This window comes from Oculina patagonica, chromosome 1 (genome assembly GCF_052425735.1).
Source record: "Oculina patagonica isolate OP01 chromosome 1, crgOcupat, whole genome shotgun sequence".
NCBI lineage: Eukaryota > Metazoa > Cnidaria > Anthozoa > Scleractinia > Oculinidae > Oculina > Oculina patagonica.
The window spans coordinates 38,893,492-38,910,178 of record NC_135758.1 but is presented as its reverse complement, the minus strand read 5'-3'; the positions used below and the strand labels follow the sequence as shown (position 1 = coordinate 38,910,178).

General features: G+C 40.1%; 1 protein-coding gene across 1 annotated transcript; it reads right to left on the bottom strand.

The window, feature by feature from the left end:
• Window positions 1-9,099: 9,099 nt before the first annotated feature.
• On the bottom strand, window positions 9,100-14,882 carry LOC144629876 (uncharacterized). Its single transcript, XM_078488122.1, has 2 exons — window positions 14,672-14,882; window positions 9,100-10,503 (listed from the first exon to the last, which is right to left on the bottom strand). Exon 2 carries the CDS (start codon window positions 10,501-10,503, stop codon window positions 9,445-9,447), a length of 1,059 nt encoding a protein of 352 aa, XP_078344248.1. The 5' UTR covers window positions 14,672-14,882; the 3' UTR covers window positions 9,100-9,444.
• Window positions 14,883-16,687: the final 1,805 nt, after the last annotated feature.

Below are 16,687 nucleotides of genomic sequence, written 5' to 3'. Positions count from 1 at the left end.
AAACCCAAAAAGGGCGTGAAGGTGCAGAACGCTATTCTTTATTTCGTTACGGCTAATATAACCAAATCCTATCCCTTAAATCTGATTGGTTTGCAGTTGACCTTTTGAGCGAAATTTTCCTGTCAGTTTTCCGAGACAAAGGGTGCTTTCCCTTGACAACGGAAAACTGAATCGTACGTGATGCAATGCCAATTGTTTGCCGTTTTCCAAGAAATGTTATTACCACGTACAAACAAACGTTAAAAAGAGGCCCTGGAGACAAATTCCGACGCTTCAGCGTTCCATTAAAGTGAGTTTGGATAAAACAACAACAGCGAACGTTTCCAAAACTTGAAACAAACCCAAAATTGGTACTTTGAAACTACATTATTCCATTTGCGCGTTTTTATAACAGTGCACAGCTTTAAAAGTATTGTCATCCATCGCAATTCTTCAAAGGAACCAGTGGAGGGAGAGAGACAAATCGCCCGAGGAGTTCTTCAGTCCAATGACCAAACCAATGAGAAAGCTAAACTGGGTGCGCAAGCATGCCTTAGTTCGATGTTATCTTGAACTGCTAGTAAAAGCAATTTAATTGCCAAATATTTTTAAGTGTTTTAACACTGTATGAAGGGTTTTATCTCAGTTTCTTACTAATTCAATACGTTCGCCTAATGAATAGCAAAGAGTCTTCTGTTTAAAAATACCGTAGTTGTAGTCAGGCATGATTCTTTTATAGCTAAAAAAATGTTGTCACTGTCTAAAATTATAAAAAAAATGGGTCGTTTCGGTAAAATACTGTATCTTTCTTCAGCACGCATTAAAAACGGCGTCCAGATGTTTTAGATTTTTTGACGAAAATGGGTAGTTCACACGAGGGGACTTGTATCATCAACATAACAACAAGAAGCTTAAGCTGGTCCCGGGACAAGTCGCAGGGACTTGTCTCCTCGAGTCACTTGTCTTGGCCTATGAAGACTATGAATATTGAGCCGCAATATAAAATGGCCGCGCCACACAAAAGATTACAGCATTGTTTTTTTTTTTTGGTTTTATTTCGTCAGGTTTTACAATTTCTGAAACGGATGGTCATCTTGGACAACACAATGGCGACTCAAGGCCTAAACGCATGTGTACTTCGTTCAAGCATCATCAGCTTCGAGCAAAACCACAAGAAACCGGCCTATCAAAACTGGTTTTACAGGTCTGGTTTCAGAACGCTCGCGCGAAGTACCGCCAAACGGTGTGTAATCCGCAGGCTCAGGATTTGTCACCAGAATCTCAGGACCAGGCCTCTCCGGTCAGCGCGATTTTAGAAGCCGGAATACTGTGACAACGTGTACATAATGCGCCGTATTTACTCAACATTCAATATTCAACGCCCTGCTAGTGTGATAAAATATTTAAATAAACTCCTCAAGCAGGAAAAAACGTAAAATCAAGAATTTTAAGAATTGATTCTGGTTGTAATGTTTTCTTAAACAATAACCTGTCCGTTTGATGTTGTAAACTCAATTCAACTGGATCGATAATTTTACCACACGTCATTCATAAATTATTCTTTAACTAATCATTCAAAACAAAATAATCTGAAGAAATAAAAACAAAACCGACGAAATCCTGGTATGCAATAAACGACTTGAACGATCTTTTCGCGCACTAATTAACGTATCAGTTGAAAAACTAATTCCTACTTATTCCTTCTAGCTAGCTCTTTAAGTTGTTCTGTTCACTGTTCCGACATTTTGTACACGAGTTGCAATACCCAGATGAGATCTTTATGGAGAAATTGTCAGGCCATTAGTTTTGGATGAGACGGAAGTTCGGTTATTACCCCCGATAGTACTGACCTAAAGAATGCGCAGGAGGGTTTTATGTCCTTTGCTTCCTTTTTCATTGTTTTGTAGTGATAAAACATCTGCTTCAGCTGGCTCTCCACGGCTTTGCCTTCAAACTTGCATAATTCCTGCTCCAATATAGAAAAAAAACTTGTGAACTCCCTGATGCCACCGATGAAAGATTCAATGGCAGGGATTAAATTTTCTCTTACTTTGATTGCAGCAGCCTTGTGAATTGCTGCTTGTTCGCTACTAGCATCTGCTTTCTTGGAATCTGAACGCGCAAAATATAGTAATGCAGGGGTTGCAATCAGGTTAACAATAGGAATAAAGGCAAGAAAGATAGCCCAGCCTCGTTTGCAGCTTGCAGCCTTTTCAAGCTCTCTTTTCTTCATTTCGAATTGCGTCTTTAGTCCATCGAAATCTTTCCCAACGGGTACTGCTTGGTCTTGTTTCACTTTAAGGCGCATCAAGCTGCCTTCATGGACCTGAAGAAGCCTTTGACTACGTTCCCGGTAGCTAACGGCCCTCGCAAGGATCCGTGGAATATCTTCGCGCCACTCTTCGAACTCCAGAGCTTCATAACACCCAAAATACTTGCCTAAAGATTCAACAAAGTGAAACTCGATGGAAATCGGGAGGGCATCGTTGAGAAACACCAGGGCGTCGTTTATTGTATCATCGCGCAGTTTTCTATACTTATTTCCAGCTTCTGTGTTTATGCCAACACTTGCTTTCTAGAGTGATCTCACTGAAGTGGGAAATGATTTGACACTGATTGCCATGCTTTCAATTTGCTCTCGTACCATCACAACTAGAGCACTTGTTTCCGATGTCTCGTTGTCTGCCATCTATGTGTTTAAAAGAAAAGCAAAGAAAAGTAAAGCAGATGGTTAACAAGGCCACTGTGGGAGGCGCGGTGGCCTAATGGTTAGTGCACCGGACTCCAGATCGAGCGGTCCGGGTTCGAGGCCTGGCCGGGGTCATTGTGTTGGGACATGTTTTTGGGCAAGACACTTTACTCTCATAATTTCTCTCTACTTCCAGGTGTATAAATGGGTACCGGTTAAATTGCCCTCCGCCTCGTTAGCATGCTCAAACAACAAAAGATATTGATCCTGCAACGTAAGGCATGGAGGGAAATTTGCATGTACCCTGCAATGGACTAGCATCCCATTCAGGGGGAAGTAGAAATATTCCTTGCCGCTTAACCCTTTCACTCCTAAACGCGCATTCAGGCGCTATTTGGAGGTGCAGTCATTGATTCACTTGTGACGTGATCAATAAGCACGTCAGTGGAATTTCGTGATAAGAATCGACCTTTCTACAGGACTGTTCATTTTTAATATCGGTTGCATTCTGACAGAGCTAATCAAATAAAAGCACAATCCATTTTTAGTGCAAAATCGTTGCTTAAACAGGCCAGTACACCTGTAATTGGTCAAGGTCCCCTTTTCAGTGTTTTCCAATGACAACGTCAAACCTTTTTTGGCCAAAAAAGGATGCGAAGAGTAGAAATTAAGAAGAATAAGAAGGCAGAAAAAAAGGAAGCAAAAGGAGCAAAAAAATTTTTGGAACGGTTCAGCAAAAAATAAAAAATAAAAAAATAACGCATGCGCATGCACCAAAGTAAAATATTGTATGTTTTTACACAGAATCTTTATCAAAATGTTGCTTAAGTGTAAAAAAGTGCTTCTTTAGCAAAGTTGAGGTAAATTCAAGACATAGTACCAAAATTTCAGTTTAGCGGCTAAAAAAAGCGTTTTTGGGGGGAAAATTTGGGTGTCAAAAGGTTAATACTACAGAAACCGGGATAAGCTCCGGCAAGTATGGGCCACTTGTCTCGAGGCTTCCCTTTATTTAACAAGGCCACACTTCAAAATCAGATCGGGTAAAACATTCAAAGCGAGCAAATTAGCGCTGGCTGTGACATAGTGGGTCGACCACTATGCCGGAGAAGCCATGCCATTAATTTTTTCAGAACTACTAAAATCAATTGCAAATCGATCTCATGTTTGACCAGGAGCCGGTGTGGCTGATGATAAGCTAATAGGAATGAAAGGAGGGACGTGCTTCTTTTATGTCTAGAAGAAAAGAGGAAGTGTAGTAATATGGCAACTGGTGATTTGATTTACCTCTGATGTTCAATAGCTCTGACGCAAAAAAATAAACTCATCAGGGTAATCCCCTTTATTGCTAAACAAAGGGGTGGCCGAAGGGCTGAAAATTTCCTGCCGGGTCATTGTGCTGTGTCCTTCTGCAAGGCACTTTACTCTCATAGTGCCTCTCTCCACCCAGGCGCATAAATGGGTACCACCGAAATAATGCTGGGTAACGCTACGATGGACTAGCATCCCATCTAGGCAGGGGGGTGGGAGTAGAAATACTCCTAGTCGCTTAATGCTGCAGAAACCGGGTTAAGCTCCCACCTGTCACGGTTGGGATTCTCTCTGATTTTTACGGGTAGGTACAAAACGTGGGGCAGGCCATGGCCTAGGGGTGGTTAATTTTCTAAAATGAACAAAAATAATAATTCCACAAAAATATAGATTTTTAAATTAAAAGAAAATTCAGTTTCCCGACTCCCAGCTTATGTCACTACCAATGGCTGCATGACTGACCAGAAAAATGCATTTATGTTTATTTTGTCGACTATTTCCACCGGAACAAATTTTGTCGGCGGCGCGTTAAAAATGTCCAATTTGGACTACATTTGTCACGTCGCGACGAACCACCCGCGCTTGTAGAGTGTTGGATGATAATAGAAAATTTAGCTAAATAAAAAACGTGTTCCCAGTGCAGATTTACATTTTGTAAACGATGTTAATTTAGGAATCGTCCTATGGCATGATAAACAAGCAAGGATCGAAACCCACCAGTGACAAAGCGGTGTTCGTTTCATGTTAATTCCACAGAAATGAGCCGCAAGTTCAGAATATCATGCTAGCGGGCTTTTGGCGGATTTCGGTCCTTGTTTGTTCAGCCTGTCGAAAGACGACGGCATAAAATTTATATAGCCAGTTTAAACTTTCGTAATTTCTCATGCAAAACGTTGTCTTAATCCCGTTTTAATACAAATCATGCAACGCTTGGCATTCAGTTGGAACATGTTTTCCATGACATGATCACTTTTACGAAGAGCCGAAGCCGTACAGTTAACACTGCAATCAAGGATTTCTGCTAAATAATATTCGGGGGACATTATGAAGTAATGGAAATCTCGTTGTTGTAGTTCGGTGCAACACACAAATTATAAATCAACGCTTTACTAATCCAGTTCAATCCACCACATTTTAGTCTAACAATATCCTCCAGGATACCTCAGGTACGTGTGTACTGACTTGGGATCCTGACTTGAAAACTGGGCTTGATTGTCTACTCGAGATCCGTGCTTAAACTCGAATTCCTGGTTTAAAGAATAGGTTCCCTGGCCCATTCTATGTTAGCATTTTATATATCTTAATACCAAATACATTAATTTCATATATTATTATTTTTTGTATTTTTGTTCATTTTAGAAAATTAACCACACCTTGGCTATGGCCTACCCCACGTTTTGTACCTACCCGATTTTTACCGACATTTACTCATTATCAGTTGAACTTTTTCTAAGGAAACGATGAGTTAAAACTGGTAAAAACTGATACCTTAAGCTTTTTAGTATCCGTGTGCTTCAACAACCACTCTTCTACGTAGCTCCAGTCAACGTTTTCAGTGGGAATGGCTAGCAATTCGACTCTTACATCGCGTAGGACTTCGCGGAAAACCTCTAAGAATGATCTCAATTCCTTGGCTTTCCATTTCATTGTCATATAGTTAATGCAGCGCTGCTGCTTCCCCGCCTTGTTCTCAATCCTGCGCAACTCGTCTCCCAGTACAGAGAAAAAAGATGCTGCATTTTGAATGCCGTTTATGAAGTCGTCAAGAGCAGGAATTGATGAACCAGCCTCACCAACTCTTCTCTTAATTAGCAACAAGATGTCTTCATGTATCTTCAAGAGCGCTTGACATAGTTCTCTGTGGCCAATGGTCTTTTCAAGGAAGTCACAACGAATCTCACGCCACTCCAACGACGACGCCACAGTTTCACAAAACTCAAAATGTTCACTTGTCGGTGCAACAAACTTGGTGGAAAGTGGAAGGACACCTTTAAGGTACACCATAGCGTCATTTCTTATGTCATCGCGGAGTTGCCTAAATTTACGGGCAGCTGCTGCATTCCTGCCAACAGTGTTTTCTACATAAAGGGACCTCATAGACAGAGAAAAAAGTCGCATATTCTTTCTCATGGTGTTGAGCTCCTCTCGAAGTTCCACAAATGTTTGTTCTGCAGTCCATTTTAAATTTATTTCAGAGAACGATCGTGACCATCCGCGTACACTAGGCTTTATATTTTTGTGTTTATATTCAGACTTTCGTTTAAAACCGATCGTAGTCGTCGATCTTTCATGAGTAACAGTTATTGAGATCGACCTAAACTTAAATTTAGGAACGAGTCTTTTAAGAGGGTCTCTTCTTCAGTTACCTTCGTTTCTAACGGACTGAACAAAAAATGTGCAATGTAAAACTTGAGAAGGGTAACGAGAATACTTATTTTAGATCAACTCAGTGTTACTTCATAGAACATCTAACGTATAAATTATAAAATAACTTACCTGAAAGTGGTCGTTGAGGAAATGTAATGAGAGAATTTTCTTCTGCTCAGACTGATGTGCGAACACTTTAATGCCACACACAAGAGGGCGTGTTGTTAGAGAGAGCTTTTCTTTACCCCACCAAGTTGACCAACTGCCCAAAGCTGATTGGTTTAAATCCGTAATCTTGTTTTGAATAACAAAAAAAGAAATTGCAATCTATATTTTTTCTGTCCAAAATGAGTTGCGCCATTTAATTTATAGTGTCAGTAAATAGCTAAAAAGGTAAATACAACAGAGGTCGCGTAGAAACAATGACGCAGAGTCAAGTTAACCGAAGATGCACAAAATTGCAATCAACAACAATGTATTAACGTAAAAATACTTCTTACAACGTCGAACTATAGGCTACTCTAACGAGAAACAAAATGTTTAGAAAAAAATGTGAGATATCTCATCTTACTTACATTTATTTGTCATTTAGCTGAACTTCAGGCTGACCGCCATGATCAAAGGCTATATTAAGTAAACATCAGCGAATCTGTGCTGTCAGTAACTTAACTGCACGGTATATTTCACGGATCGATCGAGTACAAGACCTCAAGCAAATTCAACGAATGCTCTACACAGGAAACGATTTTCCGTCCCACATGTTGCACTTTTTTTTTCTAAAAGCTAAGTTGCCTGAAATCCATTAAACCTATATGTTTTATTCAGTTTACGCAAGCAAAATATTCAGCATTTTCGCCAGTTGGGTGATTGACAGTTCCTTTGTTCTTGTCGTTGTTGATGGCTAAAGATTTCTCGGAATTTACGTCATACCTTCTCGGAATCATCAACTTGCAAGACACTGGATTTGGTCAGGTAATTGGACGCAAATTAAGAATAAACCTGTCTTAATCCCAGGTTTGTAATTGTGGGACGGCTTATAGATTTTTCTGTCCTCCTCGGGTCGCTTTGAAGCTGTTTTCAGCCTGTTACTGCGGTTACTACGCGTTAAGAGATAAAATAGGGCCTGCGTGAAATTTCTAACATTTATATCGACGACCCTAAGCGGATACGTCCGTGAAACGCCTCTTCTGACCACCACACAAAGAACTTTTATTTAAACAGAATTCTGCACAGGTGGTTTTGTTTTCTTCTCCTACTTTTAAATTTTGTCGTGTAAACGACTTTGCCCGTGCCGAACCAAAATTTTACCCGTGCTCGGACCTATTCGCGAGGTGGTCCGAGCACGGATAAAATTGGTACGCACTCCTGAAAATCTAATCCGGCTCGAATAAAATGTGCAGTGTAAACGATTAGCCGTACTGAGCCAACTCTTTTCTTATGAAATTTCATTCAATAAATTTACAGAAATTCCACCTGATCGACATACTGGTGTGAGAAAAGTGTATTTTAAAAAAAACACTGACCAAGAAAATCTTATGAACATTTTTCGAAGAACTAGCGTGACTTTTAGCAGCCTTCTCTGGTCACTTTCTCCTGAGTTCGTGATCGCTTATAGTGACCATAGCAGAAAGCAAGAATTCTGCCTTGAAGAGCATGATGTAAGGAGTTGATCCAAACAGTGCGAGGAGAATATCAGTAAAAATAATTGTCGTCGTTTATAGGAGAGTTACAAGCCATCACTGCTGCCATTAGAATAAGAACAAAATACCTTCACCCTTTCCTAGTCTTCGCCTTCTGGGAAAAAGGCGAAAAGATGCGCGACTCGTGTGTGACGTTTAAATGAAATAGCAGCATGCGCACTAAGGATGAATCGCGTAAGCTGGCCAAGGTTTTGAGCCTTTTACCCGCACCAAAACATTTTTTAACGCAGTTTAGCACGGTAGAAAAGAGGACGTGTAAACAGGGTATCAGTGCTATTTTTTGGGTACGCGTACCAATTTTATCCGAGCCGTGCCACAAATTTTCTGCCGTGTAAATCGGCCTTTACTTGCTCAATCATAATTGTACCACCTGTGATCTCTGGGTTACACCCATGGATTTCGATTCCCTACGAAACTTGAGTCTTACCACAAACCAGAATCGACAAAAAAATCCAACCCGATTTTTGGTTCACGTTTCCTGAATGTAGCGTTTGTGGATCAAACAGAGACACGATTTATCAGCACAACGTTTCAATCCTTTATTCAAGATGGCGACCTCTTTTACTAAAGCACATGGTCATTTAGAGAGAAGGAAGAAAAGTAAGCCTGTTACGATCACTATTTTCTTTTTCTGTTTACTTATATCTCTGCAGGAATCAGGAGGCCAATTAAAATAGGAAATTTGTTGTTTTAAGAAACGGTGAATCATGATCAGTCGGCCAAATCTCAACAGAAGCCTTATTTAAACCGTCGAAACAGAAGGGCCTAGTCGTTGTCGTTTAAACGAATCTATGTGGAAATGTTGCTTTGGAAGTGGCAGTTTTTGCCAGTAAATTGGAGAGTTTGTCCCGTTTGCGCTTGAAAAATAAGGAACTTGCACCAACTGTATTCATTTTTGGTACGTTCCTTAAATACAATTTGTAAGATTTGTAAGTCTGCACCCAGGTAACGAGGACCTAAGAGGCCAGGGACACCTTGACTTCCCTAATATGAATAACATTCTTGGTATATACTGGTAAGTGTGCAAAGAAGGTTTAAAGTAAAATTCAGAGTTCCTTTATTTTTGCACCATACATTTATTCACTTCAAGAAATGCATACATGCTGTTTCTAATCGACTGACTCTAACTAACAAACATAGCCGACTTGCGGGAAGATAATGCCTGAAAACTGCTCGACTAACAGTCTTAGTATTTCTATTAGAGTACCGGTATATACACAGGCTAGTTAGTCACGTGCAAGCAGCAATTCACATTTACCCACTAGAAGACCACTAGAATTCTACCGCGCGTATACAGTGGCTATATTCTCGGCTAACGTATAATAAGACTGCAATATAACAAAGATAAAATATTCCACGTCTTAAGACATTATACCGGTGTCCTTTACTGAGCAGTCAGCTCTACAGGGATGACTGCTTTAATACAGGGCTCACTGACTGAGGGTCAGAAGACATTCCTCCACCAGTAATGGCTTTCAGCAAATCTATTACAAGCTTCTTGGCACTTACTTTCTCTTTTATGAACTTTCTCTGTTCTTCAAGCCACTTGTCTACGTAGTTGTGGTCAGTTCCCTCTGTAGGAATGGCTAGAAAATCGGTCCTTACCGCTGGGAGGACTGCATAGAAGGCTTGGCAGATCGGTTTAATCTCTTTGGCCTGCTTGTTCATCAAAATGTAGAAAAGCTTCTTTGGAGATTGCTGGCCTTTATAGGCAGTGCTTTCAAACTTCTTTAATTCATTCTCCATGATCGAGAAAAATTGCGCCGCCTTGGTGATACCATCGATGAAGGCTTTAAGGGCGGGTATCAGAGTTTTGCTTACTGCTAAGGAGGCAGCCTCTTGGATTTCGGACTCGGCACCTTTAGCAACTGCACTTACAGCATCCCAAGTCGATGAGGCTATCAACAAAGGGGTTGCGATCGTATTTAGACCAGGAACTAAGGCAAGCCCAATACCCCACTCACGTTTGCTTCTAGCGCTGACTTCAAGTTCCTTTTTCTTCTTTTCAAATTCCATCTGCAGGTCTTTATACTCTATAACGATATTTTCCGCTTCGTCCTGTCTTTTCTTAAGAGGTACTAGAATATGTTCGTGCAGCGATACGAGTACCTCAGTCAGTTGTCTGTAGACAACGGTTTCTTCAAGAATGTCGGAAAGCATCTGATTCCACTCTTCGAACTCCAGGGCTTCATAGAATTCAAAGTAGTTGCTTATGGATGCAATAAAATTGGTGGATAGCGGCAAGATACATTTGAGATACGCCATGGCGTTGTTTCTTGTGTCATCTCGGAGCTTCCTGAACTTCTGAGCAGTTGCTGTATTCGTACCGACAGCACTCTGAACGTAAAGGGATCTCATGGAGAGTGAAAACAGTCGCATGTTAGTTGGCATGTCCTGTAGTATCGTTTTAAGGTCCAAAACGGCTGTTTTCGCTGATTGTGATACCTCTGTTTCAGCCATCTGTGAGTAGATTAAAAAGATGAAACATCACCGTTAGGAAGTTAGAGCTTATAGTATTAGGAATATCACGCATACTTAAGGCTTCTGGATTAAAGTGTTGAAACTGTTTTTGGCATATTTCAACAAATAAAACTTCTAAAAACCTTTCGCTCTATATGGCTGGCCTGCGTCGCAAGTGAGACATTTCATTTATTTTTCGTATTTCCAGTTTGTGTTTGTTTCTCAGTTCCTTAGGTTAGAATCTGGATATCGAAATCAACAGGCAATGCAATGGTAATGTGATACGTTTTTAAGTGGACACGCGTTATCTGTCCCTGAACTGTAAATTGAGCAATAAAGGATTAGTGTTGGACTAGACATGAAGAAAACGTTTTTAACAGGAAAGGGTTCAAGTTAACCTTAGCGAGTCAGTAATACATGACAGCTTTCACATCTAGATTTTTTTCTGCAAAATGTGTCTCATATAAATTCCGACACTCTTTATCGAAAACATTTTTCAGTCACACTAATGTTTCCAAGGATCTAGGAAGAAAGAAAGCTAGCTAGCCACACGAGGATATATTCTCCGCCGACAAACCAATTCCAGTTTATAGGCTGTCAAAGCTATTCTTCAGTGACAGAAACAATTTCAGTTGCAAAATTTCTTCAATAATTCAGTCGTAACTGAAATACGGTTTTAAATGATATAAACTTATAGCATTTGTTTGTGGGTTCCCGGCTCCAGCGGGACGTGTATAAGTTTCAGTACACTCACTGATTTAAAAAAATGCGAGCGAGTTAAATAGAGGAGTTGGATAATAATTCGCTTGTATTTACTTTTGTAGCACTGAGAGTGAATATTAACGGCATTTAAGTAAACGTTGGTTTGACATCTTTAAAGTGCGATTGCACTTTTATGATGGTTAAGTGGGATATCGTCTGCTAACCCCCTAAATCGCTAGACCACTACGGCGCTATAGCGTTAACTTTGATAGTTGTTAAAAAAAATCTCGATTTTAGTCGAAAAGGCTCGCAAAGGATTGCCAAAACGCTCGCAAAGGATCAACGGAAGTGCCGCAAAGGCGTCGCACTGTTGAAATCGCAAGAAACATTTGTTGCTTGAAGACATGGCTGAAACGTGTACCTGAAATTGAAATGACACCGAATGATGACATGGAAAGCATAACAGGCGTATCATCCAGGGAAAAGGAGTTGTTGTCAGCGACTGAACGTCGTGAAAACAAGTGGAAATCGTTTGCATCTTACGATGTAGTATTAAACAGAGGCGTGAACATTGTCATGCAATACAAGGTAATTCGTTTCGCTTACAAACTGTCAGATTATTTGATCCAAAGAGTGGGTTGAAAAAGGATCAAAATTATTTTCTCGAATCTTTGAATGTGCCATACTTTGTTACTCGTGGAATTTTTAGGTTTTTTGGTGAGGAAATTATTGTAAGTTCATTTTGAATGTAACAAGCTTGTGTGTTGTCACCACGAATAAAAAGTTCACGTGTTCTGCCTGAATTTTTGAGGTAATTTCTGGTAACCTATCAAGCCGCCTAGTGCCTTCCCGTACCCTGACTCGTTTATGTTTTATTACCGCTAGGTTACATATTCGATTTGAATTTGTGAATTTTTTTTTAAGATAGAGCGGTGTCACGCAACATTAGGAAATTCCGCAGCAAACAGTGTCGTGTCGTACACGGCACAGTAAAAAAGAAGCCTAATAGTGGAGTCCATCGACATCAATAATTAAAGACGTCAAATGGACTCCACTTTTCGCGCCAGTCCCTTACACACAAGTATAAATAAAAGCCCTGCATCTCATTTCGGCCCAGTTCGCGTAAGAATCCGGTCTGTTGGTAGCCGAGACTTGTTGTTTATTTCTTTCGCGCTTGCCTCCTTATGGTAGCTCAACTGGATTTTCAAGGGGTAACACCGCTCAAGTTTGAGAATTAACTACGTCGCCATTAACAACGCTATCGAAAAACGATCACCACAGTTGTATTAGATAAAGATGAATTTTTTATGACCAGTGTTATATTGACATCGTAGTTGCCATAGCGACGAAATGACGTCATTACTTTGTTTACTTTCGCTCGTATTCCTCGGGACCAGGAGATTTTTTCGAAAATCGCTCAAAGAATCTTGTACCACACATAGCTGCCTCGATTTTGGCAAAGTTTGAACAAATTCTATACCGTTTGGGGATGAAGTTTTCGGGGCTATAAATACAGTCAAAAACAAACTAACGAAATGGGGTAATATCTAAAGAAAACGAAAACGCCTGTGAATTGCAATTTCATCTTATAGTAGTTTGATTTCCTTTAAAATCGTGTGTAAAACAGTAGTGGGGATTGCTTTGGTCGATTGCGAGAAAAAAGAATTTGACGAGCGTGCGTTCCGGTGCTCTTGAATATTTTTTAAAATTTGACAAACTCGAGGTTTGTCATCAATTAATATAGCTTGCAAGTTTCAAGCTCATTGAAAACATTTAAAGCAATAAAACTGGGCCTCCAATGTACTGATTTTTTCTCGCAGATTTCGTGTTTACAAGCGAGCGTCCTCATTATTTACGGGTATTGTTTTCAAGGGTCATATCTACGTGCGCCAGAAAAGGTCGCAACCCCCTTGTCTACTTCGATACTCTTCTCGACTTTCCAAATACCTCAAAAGCTCTTACAAAGTTACAAAAATAAAAAAATAAAATTGGCAGTTCTCTCTCCCTTGACTATCCTTAACAGATTGCTTTACTAACATCTTCCTCGATCGATCTAATTTTTAAGCTTTACTTTCTATGCATTCAAATAGTAATTTAAGTGGGTTGAGGTAACATATTGAAGTAGGTAAGAAGTAGATAATGCACGAGGGATTCGTAATTATCGGGATAAAGATTTGACGGCCTATACTCCAAAGGAATACAGTACTCCTAGTCCAGAACGTTAAACTTTCTCGTCCATAATCTAACATCTTAAAAAGGCTGGACATCTGATTCTTGGTTTTAGATGGTAAAATGCTTCACTTCTAATAATAGCCAAGCTATCCTGACTACATGAATCTCCCTCAGAATTCGAAAACAAATTCTAGAAAATGCAGGAAGTCTACAATGCAAGAATTAGAATTCTATAAGTCCGTGGTGTCAGGTTTAAGAGCTACTCCGAAAAAGATTCTCGACGCTAACAAGCATACATCGTAACATTATTTCCACGGAAATATCTGCAACAGCAGGGGCTGTATCTCGCTTTTTCTGGTAACCTTTGCCTTAGCTTGAATTTTTACTCCCTAGCTGTCGATCTACATTTAAAACTAGAATTTCGGAGCCATACATTCAAGACTAAAGATAAAGAGATGAAGGCTTTCAAGAATCAAGACTAGCAGAGACTCGAAAACAGGTAGTTTGAACTTTGCTTAAAATCTTACCGGCAAAAACAACACGTAAAGTTAAAATGAGATCGATTCTTTTCCCTCTCAGGTAGATCTAATAAAGGAGCGTTCGGCTTGCAAGTAGGAAGAAGACCATGCACTGCCACATACAATAAAATATTTAAGCCATGATGATATCGTAGTCGTAATCAGACAGCATTTTAGATGTTTACCATGTTTTTAAACAGGTTGGTTTCAAAATAAATTGATTCAACCGTGTTTAATATTTATTTTGCCGGCAGCCCGTTTAAGTGACCATTCGCTTATATATATACACTTCTGTGTTAATATTCAGACTGAGGTGATTTAAAGGGAGTTTGCATCGCCTAAAATATCTTAACTGGGGCCAGTTGGATCATACGTCGAAACTTTCATGTTTCGAAATACAAGCACATTTAATTTATTGGGTGTTCGACCGGTTTGACTGTCTTAATTTAGCTCGACTTATTATTATTTTTTGATCGTCCAGCATGTTCTTTCAGACTAAAGCAAACGTAAAATAACGACTGAAGCCGATCGTGTGGGACGAGCACTCGCCGATCTTTCATGAGTCAAAGTTATTGAGATCGACCTAAACTTAAATTTAGGAACGAGTCAGGAACAAGTGTGTTTCGTGCCTTCGTTTCTAAGAACTGCCCAAAAAACGCGCAATGTAATTATAAAACTTGAAAAGGGCATCAAGAATACGTATAGCGGTCTATAGCGGATCAATTCAGCGTTACTAAAATAGAAAATCTACACATGTAGATTACATAATTACTTACCTGAACGTGGTCGTCGAGAAAATATACTGGGAGAATTTTCTGCTGAGATGTCCGAACACTTTTAGGGCCAAGTACAAGAAGGGCAGTAAGGGCGCCGTTGTAATAAAAGAAAGCTTTTCTTTACGCCCCCAATTGAGCAACTAATCTTTTGGAATGCATTCTGGACCATAATCGCATTCCGAGAAATCTTTCGAAAGCGCTTCATTTTCGGTGAAAACACGGCAAACTATACATCTCTGAAAAGGTAATTAAATGTTTAATCCAAATAAATTAACATTATAACATTTTATGGCTTCATTTGACACGGTCGATTTTCAATTCGCTGAATTACCCGCCTTCCCATTATCTCGTGCAACAACACGAACTGCACTATATCAATCAGCACTTGATAGAGTGTGTCGGGTTTTAAGTTTCAGTTTTCTGAGAAACTAGGCTCCAAGGAGATCTTTTGGTTTGGAGTCAGTTACCAAGAGGGCATCTACTAAAACCAGGAACACCGGAACACCCCGGAACACCCCGGAACACCCCGGAACATCACGAAACACCACGGAACACCGAAATTTTATAAGAACTTTTTGGGAATTTGACAGTATTTTAGCGAAATGAAACGAAGCGATTAGCTTTCCCTCCGGTTTGCTTGCGGTTAGTTCCACTCCGGTTTGCTTGCGGTTAGTTCCACTCTGGTCTGCTTGCGGTTAACTTTTACTCAGGTTTGCTTGCTTGCAGTTAGCTTTTATTTGTTGGTTGAGTTTCGTTTCGTTTCGGTGGTTTCGTCGTCTCGGGTTTTAGTAACTGCCTAAATAAACGAAATGAAACGAAACCTAACCAAGAAATAAAAGCTAACCGCAAGCAAACCTGAGTGAAAGCTAACCGCAAGCAGACCAGAGTGGAACTAACTGCAAGCAAACCGGAGTGGAACTAACCGCAAGCAAACGGGAGTGAAAACTGTCAAATCCCAAAAATTTTCTGTTAAAATTTCGGTGTTCCGGGGTTTTCCGTGGTGTTCCGTGATGTTCCGTGATGTTCCGTGATGTTCCGGTGTTCCGGTGTTCCGGTGTTCCTGGTTTTTTTCCTTAGTTTTTAAAAGCCCGGCAAACTTTTGGCACCAATAACCTACGATCAAATTTGGCCTGCTAATTTCGCAAAAAATCTGACAACTTTAGGCTATTTGTGGAAAAATAAACTCCAAGTTTTGGCCCGAAAAGATTTTACTGGTTTTCACACCTTGGCAACTCTCCGCTATAACTATTGCACAGTCACGTTAACCGAAGATGCACAAAACTGAAATCAATTATACAACGTCGGACTTCTGGCTACTAGGTTAACGAGAAGAAAATTCTCAGAAAGAAATTTGAGTAAATAAAGATATAAGCAAATAACACGGTTAAAGACGTTAGACCATTAAAAATTCATTGGTTATTTGCGACATCCCTTAATTTAAATTCCATACAATTTTCGCCAGTTGAGTTGACAGTTCTTTTGTTCTTGTAGTTGTTCATGGCTAAAGACTTCTCGAATTTAGGCCATAAATTATCGTAATCATCAACTTGCACGAGACTGAAATTGGTACGGGGTCAGGTAATTAGGCCCAAACTTAGATGAACAAGTCTTAAGACCCGGCCAAACGCACGCAACATTTCAACGCAACATATCCGGCAACATTGTTGGGTCATGTGACCTAGTCATGTTGTGAGATGTTTTGAAGCAGCTGGCCAAACGCACGCAACATTTGAACGCAACATAGCGCGCAACATTGTTGTGCACAACATGTTGCAAGCGTTTGGCCACCCTGTTGCAATATGTTGCAGCATGTTGGATGGCGCAAACTGAACTAATGCGCATGCTCCGGCGCAACAATGTTGCGCAAACGTTTAAGCGCAAACGTGGCCAAACGAGTACAACATCATGCAACATCCAAAAATGTTGCAAGATGTTGGGAGAAAAATTTGACCATTTTCAAACTTGGTCCAACATCATCCAACATGTTGCAACATTTTTCCGAGCCATACTTCTTAG